The sequence below is a fragment of the Lutra lutra genome, chromosome 7, assembly GCF_902655055.1.
Source record: "Lutra lutra chromosome 7, mLutLut1.2, whole genome shotgun sequence".
Taxonomy (NCBI): domain Eukaryota; kingdom Metazoa; phylum Chordata; class Mammalia; order Carnivora; family Mustelidae; genus Lutra; species Lutra lutra.
This window is the reverse complement of record NC_062284.1, coordinates 73,151,810-73,171,210: the sequence shown is the minus strand read 5'-3', so window position 1 is coordinate 73,171,210 and position 19,401 is coordinate 73,151,810. Positions and strand designations below refer to the sequence as shown.

General features: G+C 44.8%; 2 gene segments (V, D, J or C); both read right to left on the bottom strand.

The window, feature by feature from the left end:
* LOC125104778 (T cell receptor delta constant-like) overlaps positions 1-6,546 on the bottom strand; it is a 67,940-nt gene extending 61,394 nt beyond the window's left edge. Inside the window, 2 exon segments of the C gene segment in view lie at positions 6,092-6,256; positions 6,423-6,546. Coding sequence covers positions 6,092-6,256; positions 6,423-6,468 — 211 coding nt within the window.
* LOC125104779 (T-cell receptor alpha chain C region-like) overlaps positions 1-19,401 on the bottom strand; it is a 311,082-nt gene that overhangs the window by 145,543 nt on the left and 146,138 nt on the right.

Here is a 19,401-nt window from a genome sequence, read left to right as displayed (position 1 = left end):
ACCACTGAAAAGTGAGAATATGGTAAGTGTTGGGACCTTACTGCAGCCGAGAGTCAGTGAGGAGTACCAAATTTTGGGAAATCTTAAGATCCTGGAGTCAGTCATTTATTCATACAAATGCATTTATGTAATTTGTCAGGTTCAATGATTAGCAAAGGCAGATATAGTCCCCGATCTCTCAGAGCTTACAAACTAGAAAAATAGACATTAATCAAATTAATGAAATTATTACAAACTGATATATGAAAGCATATTTTCTTTTTCTTTCTTTCTTTTTTTTTTTATTCTCTGCCCCACCTCCCCTCCACCCTCATAGACAGATTTTAAAAACCTCAAACAAACATCTGAACTTGCTGGGAGATCTCAAGACATCTCTGAGGAATTGATGTGTAAACTTTGATTCAAAGGTGAATAGAAGTTAAACAGGTGATGAAGAGATAGGAGAAGTGTTCCACAAGGAGTGAGTAATATAATGTGCAAAAGTGGGAGGGCCCCTGTGCATTTCAGCAACTGGAAGAAGGTGTGTTTGACAGGGGCATGGAAATGAAGGAGGAGGGTAAGAAGTATTGGTGGTATAGGTGAGAAAAGGGGTCAGACTGTGCAGGGTTGTGGAGGCCACTTTGGGGATTTTGTATGGCCTTTTGCCTGTAAGCAATGGGAAATCACTGAAGGGTTTTGAAGCAGGGGTATAACATAATATTTGTATGTTGAAAAAAAATCACTCTGGTTGCTGTGGGGAGGACATACTTGAAGGTCCCAGAGGCTAGCTAACTCATTCGAAAGACTAATGAAATATTTCAAAGGAGAAAATGGAAGTTTGGACCAAGAGTGTTGGCAGCGGAAGATGGAGAGGGGAGGCTGGTTTGGAGATGGCGATGTTATACACTGAGATGGGCAACCTCAGGAAAGGACCATATTTGGAAGGAAGATTTTGATGTTAAGTCTTGGAGTTAAGTTGAAGTGACTTTGAGACATCTAAGTGGACACACTGAACAGTCATTGAACACATAGGTATTCATGCATTCACTCATATTTATTGATTCCCTACCACATGAGAGTCAGTATTGAGAATTGTGTGGAACATAAAAATATACTGTGCTTGGAATCTCCTCTTGAGGACCTAAAGCTTGTGAGACAGCCATGAGGAATCGTTAAAACTATTGGGTATAGAGAAATGAGGGCTTGGGAGGTTAGATATGATACCTGTCTTTAAATATTTGAAAATATAAAGGTAGGGACTTAGTCGGTGTTGTTTCAGAAGGCACAACAAATACCAACATAGAAAGTTATAAGGAAACATCTCTGTGATTTATTTATTTTATAATTGGAAGTTTGGACCTCTTTATGTCCTTTATCTATTTCTTGCATTCCCCTAGTCACCTCCCCTTCTCTGATGATGACCACACTTACTATGCACTGAGTAATGTATAGAATTGTGAAATCAGTATGTTCTATACCAGAGACTAACATAATGTTTTATGTTAATTATACTTCAAAAAAAAGTTATAGGAAAGCAGACCTCAATTTCATATGAGATGATTTTTTAAAATAAAAACTGTCATTGAAAATATTTTGAGTTTGGATGATCATTTATTCAATTATTTTTTAATGAACATAAAAATTGAATGGAGGGATTCCTACTTGGCCTTTAAGATCCCTTCTGGCTTTCACATTCAGTGGCTCTAATTTTCTGTTTAAAGCCTTAATTGTTCAGAATGAAGGTCACAACTTGGATTTCCTTGAGCCCATTTCTTTACTTGGACCCTATCTGTATGCTCCCTGGGCACTTTCAGGGTGCTGTAAAGAGTAACTTCTTCAAGGTTGTGACCCCTTCAGAAAAATACAATGTGTGGTAGGAATCACATTTCCTTCCTCTGCTGGCTGTGGCCTCCTGCAACGCAGAGGAAGAGGTATACCCCGATTCCCTTCTTTTCTCTTGCCACTCTATACCATGGTTCCCTGGTGCTGGGTGACCTGTTCATACATGTAGCTAGTTGATGGCATTGTTTCTAGACACAAGCTATCACCTTCTTGCTGCCTTTGAGCAATCATATCTTCCACTGCTAGTCACAGGGCATGCCTAAGGACTCCTTTGCTAGGAAGCCTAGTAGAAGTACCATGCCTATTACCACCCCCCTGACAGTTGAACTTAAAGACCTTTTACAGCCTAGACAGACACTCTCTGGGATTTCTCTTCACTTCTCTGAACTCTTTCAAGTGAGCGCTTTCTATGATGAATAAGAATCACAGAAAGCAGAATAACGGGGACAACAATAATACGGTGTCAGTCAGCAATCAGTTAGCTTTACCAGTGCAGTGGGGAAGAACATGGACAATATAAAAATATCACCTGACCTTCCCATCATTCACTTGGCATTGGAATTTCTGCAGAAACACTTGGTCCGTGTTTATATTATGCTAGGGCCTTTGGTGGCCCTATCCCCACCTCAGTCTGGAGTCCCAGGTAATATATAAAAGATTTTCTCAATTACATGCTAGTACTTTCAGGGTGTTTCTCCAGGTTTCTAATCTTAATTTATGTCTGGTTTCCTTTTTCACTGTTTTGTGCTCAGACTCTTTCAGATCTTTGTTGGGAAGTCTGCTTGTTTTCTCCCAAGATGTCCTTCTTCCTTCGCTCTAGGCTGTTTTTCATGCTCACCCCATGCCTGTCTCAGGTTCTGAGATGCCCCACCCCAATGTGAATCAGAACTTCATGTTCTCATCTGTCCTGAAGGAGGAATGGACAATTAGAGACACATGCACTCACTCTTGTCCCTTTTCTTCCCAATCAGACTTAATTAGACCCTAATGATTCATGTTCTTTTTTTCTGGTTTGATCTTGAGTTGAAGGTCTGTGGCACAAGGTTCTGGGTTACAGTGGATAATCTATGACGGTCACGTGGTGTGGTAAAAAGTACATTGGCTCTATAAATATTAATTCATTTCCTAATCTGCTTGTGGATGAATGAGAAATGATCATACCTGGAATTTATGTAATGCCTTCTTCCAAGGAGCGTACAAGGACATGATAGCACCTCAATGACTCAATGAGAATATTTATTATATTGGTAACATGAATAACCTGTAACCTGATTTGGGGATGACTGATTGCTTGTCGTGAGTCCCACACCTGGCTGCACATCAGCATCCCTGTAGGAGCTTCTTACAAATATGGAATTTTTTGGGTGGGATTTGGGAAAAACAGATTTATATTTCTCCATCCCTATGAAATTTTTCAATAATGATGGCTTTGCTAGACTGGTGCTTCTCAAACTTTAATATGCATATAACTCACCCAGGGAATCTTGTTAAAATGCACATTCTGATTCAATAGATCCAGGGTGGTGCATAAGATTCTGCATTGTGACGCAATTCCAAGTGATGCTGGCACTGTCTATCTGGAGACCACACTTGAAATAGCAAAATCTTAGACTGAAGAGGACTGGGGAGGGAGGTTGAATTACCTGGGAAACCAGCGGTCCATGCCTGCACCAATTTAATCAGAATCTCTGGGGATGTGTTCTAGACATTGGTATTTTTAAAGCATTTCCCCAGGCATTTAAAATATGCAATTGGAATTGAGAGCTATTGTTCAAGTGATGCCCCGACCACATCTAATATCCATTTCTCTGTAGTGAGAGCAGGAGAACCTGGGCACATCTTCCTTGTATCAAACTGAGAGTTTTACTGCTTAAAGCAGAATTTCTCAAAGCATGTCCTTGAACCCACTTGCATCAGAATCACAAGGGCACTTGTCATAAATACATGTTCCCAGGCTTGCCCCTAGCTAACCTGAATAAGAATTTTTGAACTGGGGCTTAAAAGTATAATTAGAAACAATCTCTCCAGGCGCTTCCCATGCACCATGAAGTTTGAGATGAGAAATACTGGCTTATAAGATCCAATCCAATCTCTTTAGCCTTATAGGTCAGGGGTCTCTAAACAAGTTGGTCTCAACCAGATTTTTTGAGCCCTCCCTTTCCCTGCTCTACTGTGTTAATCTCCTGTGGTAGGCAGGTTCTAAGACAGCCCCCAGTGATCTCTCCTCCCTGGTATTCATGTTCTCGTGTAATCACCCTCTCCCTTTGAATGTAAGCTGTACTTATGAGTTCACTTCTACTGAATAGAACACGGCAGAAACAATGAGATGTCACTTCCAAGATTAGGTTGCAAAATGGCTGTGCCTTCCATCTTGGAAGTCTTCTTTCCAAGTTCGTGCTCTAGGGAGGCAAGCTGCTATGTTATAAGGAGCCCTACTGAGACGCTCATGTAAGGGTCACCAACTCCACTTGAGTGAGTTTGGAAGTGGATCTTTCTCAGTCAGTGCTTGAGATGACTGTCACTCCAGCTGACCTCTTGATTACACCTCATGAGAGACCCTAAGCTAAAGAACTCAGCTAAGCTAAGTCCAACTAAGCTACTAAGCTACACCTGGATTCTTGACTTACAGAAACTGTGAGATAACAAATGTTCGAGCCTCTAAATTTTATGGTAATTTGTTACAGAGCAATAAATAACTAGTACAGCCACTTTGAAATAACCCTCATGTTCCTTCCCATTTACCCAAATCCTACCTCTTTCAAGCCTTAGCTGTTCTAAGAAATTTTTCTCACAGTGATTGTCCTTTTATAAGTTCCTAGAGCACTGCATATGAAATCCGTAGCACTCACTGTTAGGTAGTATGTGCTTTCTTGTATTTTTGTATTTGTTTATAGTCTTTAATTGTAATTCTAATGCTGTCTCTAAAATAAATGTAGACATGCTAATGAGAACAGAACTTAGGCTAGAATGTGACTTACAACTATTTCTATTCCCATGACCTATCCCAATATCCTAAGTACAATAATTGCCCTATAAATGAATGTATGATGAATATGATACTGCATTGGAAGGAATATTGAATAGAAGGTATCAGGAGAGCTGTTGTTCTCACGAATCAATGTCTACTTTGCATCCTAATGCCTGAGTTGTAACTTAATGTGGAGAGAGGATTCCAGACCAGACACTTGAGCAGAAAAGCAAAGAGTTGGTTACTAGAGCCAACAGGGCAAAAGCACTCCCTTGATAATTATTTAATGTTTGTATCTGTAAGCCCTCCTGCCTGTCAGTCTGCTCAGTGGGTTCCTGCACGCCTTGGCTCCCTGTAGACTCAGATACCTTTGACACTTTTTGGTTCATCCATTTCAACATGGGACTTGGGATCTTTATTATTATTATTATTTTTATTCAGTTGATTCATGACCAACTCAGAAATCCCACATTACCATAAGTATTCATCTCCAAGATCTCTCTTAGCAGCAGACATGAAGGCAATGGTGTTACCCCACCCTGGCAATTCCCGTGGGCCCCCAGGACTCCTCTGTAGCTAAGGGATGATCTAAAAACATTCTATATCTAAAATAGTTATGGAGCATTTCAGAAAATGACTCTATTCATCCTTCTTCACAGAGTTAATAGTTAAAGCTATCTCTAATAGTTTTGGAAATTTTGATTAGGGTGGTAATGGAAAACCATCCTTGCTTTATCTAGTTTATGCACACAAGTGCTTTCGCAATAAAGACTCTGGAGTGAATTACAGCACTCATGATAGTAGAAATTCTGTTCATCGCAGCCTGCCTCCATAATAAGAAAACCTCCTCAGTGTGGAAGATTGTTCATTTCAACCTTTTCTCAGAAGTCCCTGAGAGGCAGACAGAAGGGCCCCTTGGTCTCTGCATAAACCCTAATGAATGTTCTGCCCTCTTCGACTGATAAAGAAGACTGCTTTCAACCAACCACAAAGATAACATCCTTTCCCCAACTTAGTTCTTATATCTCTTATCAGATATTGCTGTTGAGGCTGTCAGGTTGTTTCAGCTCAGGTATGGTACACATTTTAACCACAGGTGGTCTCTAATCGGACCTGCCACTTTGGTTTGACCCAGAGTTTCTGAGGCGACCAGAAGCAGGACTGGAGCACTGTGGATATCGCACGCGCAGTAGTACGTCCCAGCATCTTCTGCTGCTGTTCTTTGAATGTCGAGTTGACTCTTTGAAGGGTTGGTATTTCCTTTAAAATTACTTCTTAAATTGTCATTAGTATTGTTGCTTGGTCTGTATACTAAAGTCAGGGAGTTATCTTCATTCTTCTTATACCAGCTCACCTGATAGTTCTTCAAGTCCCCTCCCCTTAAGCTGCAGCGCAAGGTGGCAGGCTCCCCGACTGGAACAGTCAGGGTTTTGGTGTCTGGTTCCAAAACGATATCCAGTGAGACCTCTGAAAGGGAAAACCCAGGTCTAGAGGCTGTGGGGAACTCCCTCCATCACGTGGAGATGGGTATCAGAGCCGCCCCCCCAAACTCCTGATGGACCCCTCCCTCTGCTGCAAATCATTCCTGAAGCACATTTCCCCAAGAGTAAGGGCCCCAGCAGCTCATCCTTACCGGCACAGAAGATGGCGAGGTGGAGGAGGGGATAGGTCCACAGCATGGCTTCTGGGAAGCAGCTGCGCAGTCTGCAGGTGCTCCCTGGCTGGCCCTGATCAGCCGCTGTCTGCCCCTGAGAGGTTCTGTCTGTTATGAAGGGGGATGGGTGTTAGTCACTTCCTTAGAGAGAGGTGTTACAGGTCTGCAAGGTCATGGGTTGGACTTTTTAATCCCATAAACCCCGTCTAATTAACTATGACAGGTCAGATTCTACTTGGGAAAAGAGGAGCTGAAAAAGACCTGGTTTCTGTCTTCAAAACACTCAGTTTTGAGGGAACAGTCCGCCCCGGGACGCGAAGAAGACTCTCCGCTGACTGGAGGGGGAGCTGTGAGAGTTGAGAATGCCTCTGGATGGCATTCCCCCCGGAACGGCCCTGCATCATCAAGGCGCAAGGGCTTGTGGGGAGCCCAACAGCCTGCGGGGCCTGGTAATTCTGTCCCCTTGTAGTTCCCGTTATGGGTCCCTTTACCTTTGGCCTCCTCCACCTGCTTCAGTCTTGGTGTTCCTCACCTGCTGCAAGCTATTACCATACTATTCCAAGAGGTCTCCCTGCTTCCAGACTCTCCCCGCTTCACCCATGCTCCAAGCAACTGCCATACTGATTTTTCTCCAGACCAGAGGACATCAGGTCACGCCTCTACTGACCACTCTTTTAGTAGTGTCCCCTGGCCTTTGGGGGACTATGAAAGTCCATCTCATGGCCCTAATGATCTCGTGATCTGCTTTTTCTCCAGTTTCACTTTTGACCACTTGTACTCAGTACTCTAGCTGCACAAAAGTTACTTGCTGGTTCAAAGATGTATTACAGTCTTTATATTCTCAGTTTTTGCACTAGCTGCTCCTTTTTCCTGGAAAAACCAGACCTTTCTTCTTCCTTCCCCACCCCAACTTGAGGGAAGCGTCCCCTGGGTTCCCCGACCTTGTTGGGTCATAGCACTTATCACCTCTATTATAAATACCTGATAATTTGTTTGTTTTCTGCGATGGACTTTAAGATACGTTAGAACAGTGGCTGTGTCTTATTTATGTTTTCATTCTCAGTGCCCAGCATGGGGCTTGTCAACATTAGGAGATTTGCAGAGATTTGCTAGTCTAAGCGGGATTTCAGTATGGAGTTTCCGGACTCTCAAGAAACATTCTGGATTGCTCATCTAGTTAAGGATGGGATTAGCAAAGGATTTGCCAAAACCTGGGGAAGGGGGTCTTTTATCCATTGTTGTAGGTGTAGGGAGAGGTGGGCCCTCTACAGCAGCAGGATAGCTCCCACTTGGCTAGACCCTGCTTGTCATTGCAGTGGCCAACATTCTGATATTACCCATGGGTGGCTAGGTGGTATCACTACCCATGTCATCTACGGGCAAAAGGAGCATTGGCTTTGCAGGGCTAATGGCTCTGATTTTTGAATCTTCCTTTGACACTTACCAGTAGCTGAGTAAGTTACATCCCCAAGTCTTGATTTCCTCATCTGCTAATAGGGTCATTGTAGTTACTTTCCTGAAGTGTGAAGCTGAAATGAAAGAAAACGTGTGAAACACTTACCCGGTGCGTGGCACACGCTGGTAAGCCCAGGGCAGATATTGGTTCTTTTTTTTTTTTTTTTAAAGATTTTATTTATTTATTTGACAGACAGAGACCACAAGTAGGCAGAGAGGCAGGCAGAGAGAGAGAAAGGGAAGTAGGCTCCCCGCTGAGCAGAGAGCCCGATGCGGGGCCTGATCCCAGGACCCCGGGATCATGACCCAAGCCGAAGGCAGAGGCTTTAACCCACTGAGCCACCCAGGCGCCCCCAGATGTTGGTTCTTTGCCACATCCCTTCTACTTTGCCATGGTTGAAGTAGTGGCCTTAGTCATAGCACTGTACCTGAGACATAGTCACCAAGGGAGACATAGCTTGTAATTTCAAGTGTGGCTCAGAACATTCTGCTGAAGGAAGGAGCTATGTTAGGACTTTGGGCAGTGCAGGTGGAGGAGGGGAATGGAGCTGGTTCACTCACTTCTATGCCCTTAGGCAAAGGAGTCTGGGCCGCTAAAGATAGAGGCCAGTAAGAGAATCCTAGTCCTGGTGGTTTTTGTTGTTGTTGTTGTTTTGTTTTGTGTTTTTTGTGTGTGTGGGTTTTTTTTTGTTTGTTTGTTCGTTTTTCTTGTCCATCTGAGATAAAGAAAGAATAGGAAGACTTGAAGAAGCAAAAAGACCCCACGGTCAGATCAAATCAACCCACACTGACTCCTACATGCCCGTGCCCAGTGTCATTCTCTCTGATGGTCTCTGACAATTTTGGTCCTTCATAGCAATCATCTATCCATAGGATCACTGAAATCTTAGTGGGATAGAGTGCCAGAACTTCTGATTTTCTCTCTAATTGGACGTTTCAGGAGCTCCTTCGCCTTTGATTTGAGAACATGTCCAATCTTTCCCCATTCCCTTTGAGTTCTTTGGGAGAAAAAAAAGAGAGAAATCGTAGTGAAGGAAAGTTCTTTTCTTGTGTTCTTGAATCCTCATTAGCCTGCAAGCTCTCCCATAAAGCTTTAGGGACAACAAAGTCAGGCTCTGATGTGTAGCCACGATTGCTCTCTGTCCGGGCATGGCGGTTATGGGCTGTCCTCCCCGTTTCCACTTGCCATCTTTGCTCTTGGGTTCCTCTGCTCTGGCACCAGCTGGTCGGGCAAGCAACCGAAGAACAGGGATGGAGGTGATTGAAGAGAGAAAACACCATTCCCATTGCCTTTGGCCAGGACCTCAGCAGTCCGGTGTCCCAGGTCGGCCTTCTGTAAGTGAGCAGTTCGCGGTCTGGCCGATTCGGACTGGGAACGCTCAGGTGGCTGGGATTGTTTTGTTTCTCAGATGTGTTTTCAGCTGAAATGTCTGAGCCCCACTGGTTGTTTTAAAGCAAACATAAGATATTTTTGGAAATTAGTGAGGAATTTCAATGGGTGTCAAGGAAAATCACAGTGTCATTTGTCTCTACAAAGATTTTGGCTGCCACCGTTCCATCTGCGGCTTGCTTCCCCAGCTGCACAGTGCTGAATAAAGCAGCTGTCACGCAGAGCCGCGCGGGGGCCAGCTGGGACTTTTCTGAGTTGTAATTCTGCTTCTGTTACTGACTTGGGACCTCGAGATGTAAATAAATTAACTTTTCCATATTTAGTCTCAGCTCAGTTCCTTGAAAATGTTTTCCTGGCTCCCATCTCTCATCGCATCCTGAAATCTCAAGATCCTCATTCCAATCCGTGCTTGCTGGTCCTGGAACACGCCCGTCATCACTCTATAACCAAGCACCTCTCTTGCTCCCATGTGTGTCTCCTCTGGTTCCTCGGCTGGGCTGGAAGCCCTACTACAGTGTGAACTCCAGAGTGGCAGAAAGTTTGCAGCACGTGACTTGGTCACCTTGGCCTCTGGCGGGGTGTCTGGCACATGGTAGATGCTTGATACATACTTTTTTTTTTTTTAAAGATTTTATTTATTTATTTGACAGACAGAGATCACAAGTAGGCAGAGAAGCAGGCAGAGAGAGGAGGAAGTAGGGTCCCTGCTGAGCAGAGAGCCCAATGTGGGACTTGATCCCAGGACCCTGTATCATGACCTGAGCCGAAGGCAGAGGCTTTAACCCACTGAGCCACCCAGGCACCCTGATACATACTTTTGAATAAAAAAAATGAACCATGCCAATTCTATACTCTGAAGCTTATCCATGCTTGACGAGCACTTGTTAACCTTCCTGCTCACCTTTTCTTCTCTGACTGTCCTTCGAGGATCATAGGGGGAGACTGGACATCTTCCAGTTAGGATGAGGTGGTCGGGACTCATCACTACCCAGATGCCTGCCCTTGGGAAAGACTCTGCAGTCCACACATAGTTCTTTAATGGCTGTTTTTCTTCCAGACTTCCTCTCATCTTTGGTAGTAGCGGGTTTTGTCAAGGAAGAAAGATGGTTCCTCTCACAGAGACTCTTAGTATTGCAGAATGAGAGACCTGGAATTATGGAATAGTTTTTCCACTGGCAGAGAGCCCTGCAGGGCTACTAGAGTTGTAAGTGTCCTTTAGAAAACCTGGGTTCTCTGATTCAACATTCAGCAATTTTGCAGATGTGTCATCAATAACCCTGAGGTGTCCTGGAGAAGAGCAAGCCCAGGAGGAAAGTGACTTTGCTCCCTCCCCAGACATTCTCTGGCTCTGTGCCCATCCTGGCAGGGTGAAGACTTTGAAATCTGATTCCCAAAGCCAAATTGTGCAAAGGGTTTTCCTCCAGTTCTTTATCCCAAGAAAGCCCTCCTGTTTTGTGTGATTCTGTGCCCTTATATGCTGCTCTTGGGGGTCCCCAGTGCTGAGGAGCCCATATGTTGGCTGCAAATGAGAAAGCCAGCAAGACAGCAGGGGATTAGGGTTTCCATTGATGAATAAATACAGCATCTGAAGCAGTGGGAGATGTGCATCTTCAGAAGAGAAGTTTGGGAAGATAGTCCCATTTACTCCTGGTTCTGGACTCAGCAGGTCTCACCAAGGAGGTTCCCCGGATGGTTCCTTGAATAAGCTGAGGCCGATATGGATGTGTCTTTGTAGAGCCTATGCACTTTCAGAACCTTGGGATAATTTTCATTTGATAGTTTTTTAGGATGTCCTAAGGTCAGGTGTGCTTTGACTTAATTTGCAATGTTCTCAGAGGTGGGAAATTTTTCAGGTCATGTAATATGCTTGTGATGTTGATGGAACCAATTCTTTATTTATAATTATGCTCATAAACTGCCTTAATTTTACTTTGGGCTCTACATTTGTAAATTATTCCACTATCCATTTAATAAGTGGGGGCCATGCTTGTATTTTAATATCTCATAAAGTCTATTTGCTTGTTTTATGAGGGTCAAGCAGAAATTACTTTCTTCTGGTTTTATTTTTTTTTTCTATGTAAGAAGCCTTTAATAATTTATCAGCATCTAGTGAAAAAGGTCCTGAGGATCTTTTGAATTGTATTTCTCTCAATTTTCATTGATATTTCATTCCTACTTGCCCAAGAGATGGACTTCTTTTTTATCAACAAGCTCCTCCAAGGCCTGACCCAGCGCAGTGGTAAGGACGTGGCTGTGTTGTAAGAATTATCGTCACAATATCATCACCACCACCAACGAAGGTAGCTGGTGCTGACTGAGTGCTTCCTGTGTGACAAACAAAGCTCTAAGAGCACGATGTGTAATAGTTCACTGAATTCTTGCAACAATTCTCTACAGTAATTATGATTACTATCATTATAAATTAAAAAAATTTTTATTAAGTAATCTCTGTGCCCAACATGGAGCTCAAACTCACGACCCCAAGATCAAGAGTTGCATGCTCCACCAACTGAGCCAGCCAGGCACGCCTATTATCATTATTTCATAGATGAGGATAGCAAGGCATAAAATAGCTTGCCTAAGATCCTATACTTAGCAAGTCAGTAAATGGAAGATCTGGGATTCAAAATGTAAGAAGTCTGGATTTCAAGTCTGAATTTGAGCTCAGTCATTGGTATTATATTGCCTACTCTACATCTATCTAACTCTCTATCTATCATTTATCTAATCTCCCGGACACACACATATGTATATTTAATATTTTTTTTTTAGCTTTTTAGAAATGGTGGTAGGTTTTCAAGGGTCTGTGATTAAGATGTTGATTGTTGGCTTTGAATTTGTGTGTGCGTCGAATTCATTTGTCTCTCTGGGTATTGGGGACTATGCTTTTATTTGTCAGGTCAAAGATTCAAGTAGTTCCACAGTATTTAATTTTCACTGCTCATGGTTTAGCAAGATAAAAGTGAGGAGGTGCTACTCGCTGAATACATTTTATTATTTGAGAAGTGCTTGTTTTCTAACTTTGTATTCCTGTAGCGCTTAGGATATTCATTTGTAAACCATAAGGGCCCCTTAGTTTTTGAATGAATGAATGAATTGAAGAATGAATGGGGGAAGTTCAAGATGACACTGAACACCTTCTGTCTTATTGGATGACCCTTTGGATTTTCAGCATTGAACTTGCTTGAAGCTTATAGTTTTTGTTTAGGGTGATGCACAGTCTGTATCGTGGTGTCGGAGAGCACAGTAGTAAATGGCTCTGTCTCTTGGCTGCACATGTTTAATGGTTAAGGTACTGGAGGACAGCTCTCTGTTCACAGACAACTGGTAATGCGTTGATTCCATGGTGCCTTGAGATGTATGGTTGATATAGGTGAGCCTTTGGTTGGCTCTTTGCAGATACCAGTACACATAGTCATAATTCCCATCAAGAATATCATATTGGCATTGAAATGTCACATCTCTCCCAATCATGGCAGCTAGGTTGGAAGACTGTACAATTTCAGTCCTGCAGGAACCATCTGGCAAAGGAAAAAGGATAGGAAATGAGGACTGAGAAGTGGGGGAAATCGCACACACATACCTGGGAGCCACTTACAGAGGAAGGGCAGCACAAGGCAGAGAAGCCAGAACATGGTGCGTCTGCGGCACTTCTCCATGCTGTTTACCACGAAGCCTACTTTGCATGCACAAGGCACTCGGGCCACCTTATCTGCAAGAGCCATGTGGCTGCTTCATTGCGGCAGCAATAAAGGAAAGAGGTCCTTGGGGGTGGTTGGTGCTTGCGCTATCGAAAGACACACTCAGATTCGTTCAAAGGCAGCAATCTAACAGGCCCTGGTAGAGGAGGCGCTGGTGTCCCTCCGCTGCTCTGCGCCTGTGTCTCCAGCATATGGTGCCGTTCTCTTATCAGCCCCAGGAGGCTGATTCTTTGAAAGGAAACAACCAGGGAGATAGTCTTTTGTTGAAAGACATTTGGGGGGTCACGATCACTGGGGTCCTTATTCCTGAGTTTCAGGGATCTGACGTGCACATAAGAATGAGGGAAGGTAGAGACAGTCCTTTTTTTGAACGTCCTATGTCTTTTGTGGCCTACCTGGCAGCTTCTGCTTCTGGGACCCACGCCTCAGAAGCCAGACAGAGAGAAAGTAATCTGTTCATTTTTCATTAATCGATTAATCAAGGAAATGTTCGTTTATCAGATGGTCATTGAGTGCCAACGGTATAAAAGCTTTCTGCTGAGTGCTGAGGCCACAATGGAGGCAGAAACCAGCCCAAGTTTCTGCCTCCGTGGAGTTAAAAGTCTGATGATGATGATGATGTTTAACTTCAGGCGAGAGAAGGAGATACAGCCCATCACGTAATGTATATGAAGCTGGCCAGGGGCAGGGGAAGGGGCTTCTGGGGTCTGCCCAAGTGCAGGCAGGGCTTTCTCCCAGTCAACACAGCTGGTTGTGAGCTCACTGTGGAGGAGTGCAGACTGCAGTTTTCCGGGCAACCCACACCCCACCCAAGAGTCAGAGGGTTCCTTTTCCACTGACCTCCCCTTATCACCATTTTCCTATCAAGAGATCATTCCATTTGTTGATGCTCCAAAGTCTTAGAGTTCCCGACTTAGCACTGTTATCGTTCTATTCTTGGAGCAGAATCAGCTTGGCTGCGATTGTTCAAGCTGTGAGGATAACTGCATCTCTTGTGTGATGGCTTCCTTTTCGTCGTGTACACAATGACTGCAGAGCCAGGAAATTTTAATTTGGGATAAATAATAAGCTCTCTTTAGGGCCGATCTTATTTTGAGAGTCAGGGCTGATGGAGGTCAAGAATTCTTTTTTCTTTTATCGCCTTTATCCAAGCTTTTCCTCCCACCTCTGCTCCCATCTTACTTACCTCATCTTTTTACTTGTCTCTTTCCCAAGACATCTCATCCTTCTGTAAGATATTCTCATGAGCAACTTTATTTTATTTATTTTTTTTTAAGATTTTATTTATTTGTCAGAGAGAGAGGGAGAGAGAGCGAGCACAGGCGGACAGAATGGCAGGCAGAGGCAGAGGGAGAAGCAGGCTCCCCGCCAAGCAAGGAGCCCGATGTGGGACTCGATCCCAGGATGCTGGGATCATGACCTGAGCCGAAGGCAGCTGCTTAACCAACTGAGCCACCCAGGCGTCCCTCATGAGCAACTTTAAAGGCATAACAGGACAATGGACAAAGAAACAAGGAGACACTCATCCCAGAATGCCTGGACTTGAGGTGGCACAGAGGAGAGTTGGAGACAGCTGAGGACACACACACACACACACAGAGGTATCTGGAGGTGGGGGCTGGTGGCATGGCAAGTGGGTGTGCCAGTCAAGCAGGTGGTGTGAGGCGTGGCCGGGGGTCCTCCAGAGGCACAACCATAGCAGCATGAATGATGTTTGGGAGCTGGTTGGGAAGATACATGTGTGCTCATGGTGACCACAGACAGTCTTACCAAAGATTCCTAGAGAGAAGTCTGTCCCTGGTGGTGGGGGGAATGTGACACCCAAAGCCATTTTACTGGAAAGGGGTTCTAACTTTTCAGGAGGAATGATACCTTAAGCCTTCATGTACTAAAAAGTAAAGAACTAATTTCTGATGGAAAGGCCATGGAACATGGGAACGAAAGAATATTCCAGCACACAACCAGGATACCAGGAAGAGGTAGTCTCTCCCTACTGTTTCAGCCCTCTACATCATTCGTCCACATTTGAAGTGTCTCTTGAATCTCTTTCCTCTTTCCAGGTCCTTATTTCTGATCCCTCTCATTGTCTACCTCACTTTTTACATTAACCTGATATCTGATCTCACTGCCACAGCAGTGTGAAAAATAAAACCCACCCATTATGAACTGGGGCTGCATGGCCCTGGAATTGTAAGAAGGGCCTGTAGTTTCAAGGGAAACCATCTCAGACACTTCTCCCCTAGGACAAGGTGTCAGAAGTTTGAGAATTTGGGAAAGATTATGAATTTTTCAAAATCACAAGCCTGCCACTAGTGTCAAACCTGGACATCAGTCCTAGTATCAAGGCCTTGGGCATTATCCACCCACCAGAAACCTGAATTTGGCAATGAGAGCCTGACATAGGTCTGTATTTGAATGCAGGAGCTAACCCTGGGGACCATCCTTCTCTTATGTATTGACTGTCAATCTTCTCTCTTCCAGACATTTCCTTACATTGTTTCTTCCGGGTACAGAACTGAAACAGTACCCTGGAGACCTATCCCTTAATCACAGTGAAGGCATCTTGAGAAAGTACATAGGCGAGGATATGCTTAACATACGATCAACTCAACTCCCATGGACAGTGATAGAAAAATGCTGTGTTGGAATGAATTGCTTTTTCCAATTTCTGTTTGCTCTCAAGAAAGGTATCCTTTGATTTACAGCATTTTTATGAGAAGGATGGGACCAGCCATGTCCTCTGAGGACCTGTGAACTGGATAGTGAAATTTCGGTTAGAAATTTTCACAAAAGGGACAACTTATGACGGGAGGGCTTTTCTTTTTATTTCCCCCCCTTTGGCTAGAGAACTGTTCCTTGAGAGCCCTTGGGGATGTTGGGGTTCCACTGGGAGAGTAGAGACCCTAGGTGAAGTTGAGAGCACTCTTCTTTTGTGGGGAAAACTAGAATGAGGTTGAGAATGAGTCTACTCACATCTGAAACAAATATCCTCTCATTGTCATGGAGATGATGAAGTTATCACAGAACTAAATGCAGAGGTTAGACACTAAGATGGTAAGTGTTCGATTAAAAATTAATTGGTGTCTTTCTAATTAGAATTAGGGGAAGATTTTCACCACCACCTCCCCAGTACGAATTTAATCAGGGCCATTTGTACCCCATATTCTACGATCTAATAACACCATGTTTGTCCTGTAGGGCCACGAAGGCCAGACTCCACCTGAGAGAGTGGAGCGTGTGAGGGGAACTTCCCAGCAGGAAATTACTTTTGCCACTGTCCCTCAACTCAGGGCAGGAAGGGAGCTAGTCTTGGACTCTGAACTTGGATATGTGGGGACATTTGCAGATTTTATTGGAGGCACAGACTGGTCCCTGCCATGTGAAATCCCGTGTGGAGACAGGGAGGGTCTCATGTTTGGTTTTGGGGTCTCAAAATGTGCACTTCTTTCTCTTCTCACGCGTGTAGCCGTGCTCTAAATAAATGATCACGGAGCAGGCCGTGTCCACACAGACATGGGATCTATTGGGTCAATATTCCTGGAAGATGTCCAGCACAGCCAGACACCGAGCTGTCTCCCAGATCATGGATCTATGAGTCAAGGCTGAGGTAGTCTTGGCGGCCAAGCTGGTAGAGGGGAGAGTAGCCTGGAGATGAGCCTCAAAAGAACACCCCAGGTGGCCTGAGGAGGAGCTCTGGTTGAGGGGAATTGTCGAGCCCAATGGGGCCCCATTGTGGGACAGAATCACCACAAATCCCCCCACGGGGAGAATGGCCGCTCCATATTCTCACATTAGAGACTGCAGTTTCTGTGGGCTGGATATTAAGGAAACAATGTCTGTATTTTTTTTCATCTACAGCCTGGTGAGGTCTGAGGACACCCGGGTGACATAATGAAGGACTTCCTAAAAGTAAGAGATTGAAATTCTTGAGGTAGTATTTGAAATAACATCTGTACCACGACAACCCTGCTGTAATTAATAACCTGGCTATCCTTAGCTGTCTCCAGGACCAAGAATGCTCAGCAGCTAATTGATGGCTTCAACTGAGATGTCATAAGAGCTGGAAAACAGCGGCAAATGTGAAAACGGCCCATTTTAATCACGCGCATGTACACATGCGTGCACGCATCCACTCGTTCAGCAAACCCTTATTGCCAAGCACCGTGTGTGCTGCCAAGAGCTTACACCTGAGTGGGTAGAGCAAGGTAGGGTTCTGCAACTCCTGGTCTAAAACACAGATTGTTCCTGGTTAATGACATGATGAGGTAAGTTTTCCTTTCAATCTATTTCCCAGGGGATCGGGCCCCCTTGGGAGCCAAATCCAGTTTCCATTGAACTGCCTTATGTTCCTAGGACGCCAGGTGCGGGAAGCTGTTGTAATAGGCCTGGCTGTGTTACTGCTCTCTGGGTGCTCCAGTGGTCCTCGGTTTTGGCTTCCAACCAAAGTCTGCATCCGGCTCTGCCCGGGCCTGGTGGGGACAAAGATGGGGGCAGGCTCCTGAAGAGGTTTGGCTGGTCCAGCACTGCCCTCCAGTGGTCAAATGTGGGCATTTGAGGAATGACGGATTCCTAGAGTGCGGTGGGTGTCTGTGGATTAATGAAGGGGTCTCAGGACTGGCTCCCCCCAGATGAGGCTGGCTAAGTAGGAACCAGAAGGCATAGCTGAGAAACTAAAGTGAGGACTAAGATTCAGCAATGACTGGGTTCCTGGATGGTATGCATAGAGAGAACCAGAAACAGAAGATCACGTGGGTTTCTCAATTTGAGTTTTGTCAGAAGTAATTACTGGCTGACAAGACGACGGGACTGCCTCGGGGTTTAGTAAGTGTGGCGGTGGTGATGGTGGGGGTGGTGGACTAGAGCTGTCCCCCCTGTGCTCTCAATCCACCCTTGTGAAGGTTCTAGGAAGACTTTGATCTCGAATGAATTTCTTCAGATTGATGGGCCATGCAGGAATGAGCACGAATCTTTTAAAAGGAAATCAGATGCAAATTGTGTGTGATGAACTCATAAGAAATTCAGTTTGCGAAGGGGTCTAGTCCGTAGACCTGGACTCTGCTCTCAGCGCCCTTTTTGAGACTCAAGTGATCTTGCTCCGTCTTCCCATGTCAGTCATGTAGGTGGTGCAGGAACTCAACTTTGGAGGGAAGTTTCTGGTTCTGAGCATCAGGAAGTCCTCCCCTCAACGCCATGTTGGGTCAATATTCCTGGAAGATGTCCAGCACAGCCAGACACCGAGCTGTCTCCCAGATCATGGATCTATGAGTCAAGGCTGAGGTAGTCTTGGCGGCCAAGCTGGTCTTGGCAAAATCTGCGATTAGTGCAGCATTCACTTCCTTCTTTCTGTTTCATCCCAGTGTCCTTCACATATGTCATCTCTTCCCTTTGGAGGTCGGAAGCAATGGCATTCCAGCCCACCTGGCTCAATTTCTTCTGGTTGATCTATCGCCTGGCTTCTTGGACCTCCACACTTGAGATCTTCCCTGGCCCTGCCCTATTGCTCCTCTGCCCTGCTTCTCTGCAAATATAGAGGAATGGGTTAGAGAAACCTCCCAATCAAATTAAAAAGCAGTATAAAACAAATCGTGGCTAGTTCAGGAGCACTGTAGCACAATGCCTCAGTGGTCCAATGGCTTATAAAATGCTTATAAAATTGCTTATAAAATGCAAGCATCGGAAGCTCTAAGGGAGAAGCCCCTGGTCTTTGTGGAACACACGCTCTTCAGACTGTGAATGGAGGGCAGGAGGGCTGAGAGCAGTGTGACAGGCAAAGACAGAATGTGGGCTCCTGGGTTGTCAGAGTCTTGGGGGACACAAGCCTCAATACCTCTGTGTGCACTGCTGACTGGTTAAACAGAAGCTTTCTGAGGTCAGGAACTGCACCTTTCCTGCTCTCCCTCAGAACTCCAGAGCCTCAGACACAGTAAGCCCTTGAAGATAAACGGATTGCCCGACAGCACTGGGGTTAGGAGACAATGCTTTAAAATCCAGCAATCTTGAATCCAAGTTTTTTAAATTCAGTTTTCCTTCCCTTCCCTTCTCTTTCCTTTTTTGTTTGTTTGTTTGTTTGTTTGTTTGTTTGAAGTAGGCTCTCTGCCTAGTGTGAAGCCCAGCGTGGGGCTTGAACTCACGATCCTGAGATGGAGACCCGAGCTGAGATCAACAGTCGGATGCTCAGTCCACTGAGCCACCCAAGTGCCCCAGTTTTTCCATTTAGGCAAGGGTTCTAGCCTTTCTGAGCCTTGGGTACCTCATCTGTAAAGCAGGGATAATAATATCTGCTCCCCACCCACCCACCCACCGGCCTCTGTGAGGCTCCAAGGAGCTGGTCTATGTGCAGCTCCGGGCATTGCACCTGTCACACGGTCAGTGCTCAGTTAGAGGAGGTGTTTTATTCTCCCACGTGTGCATG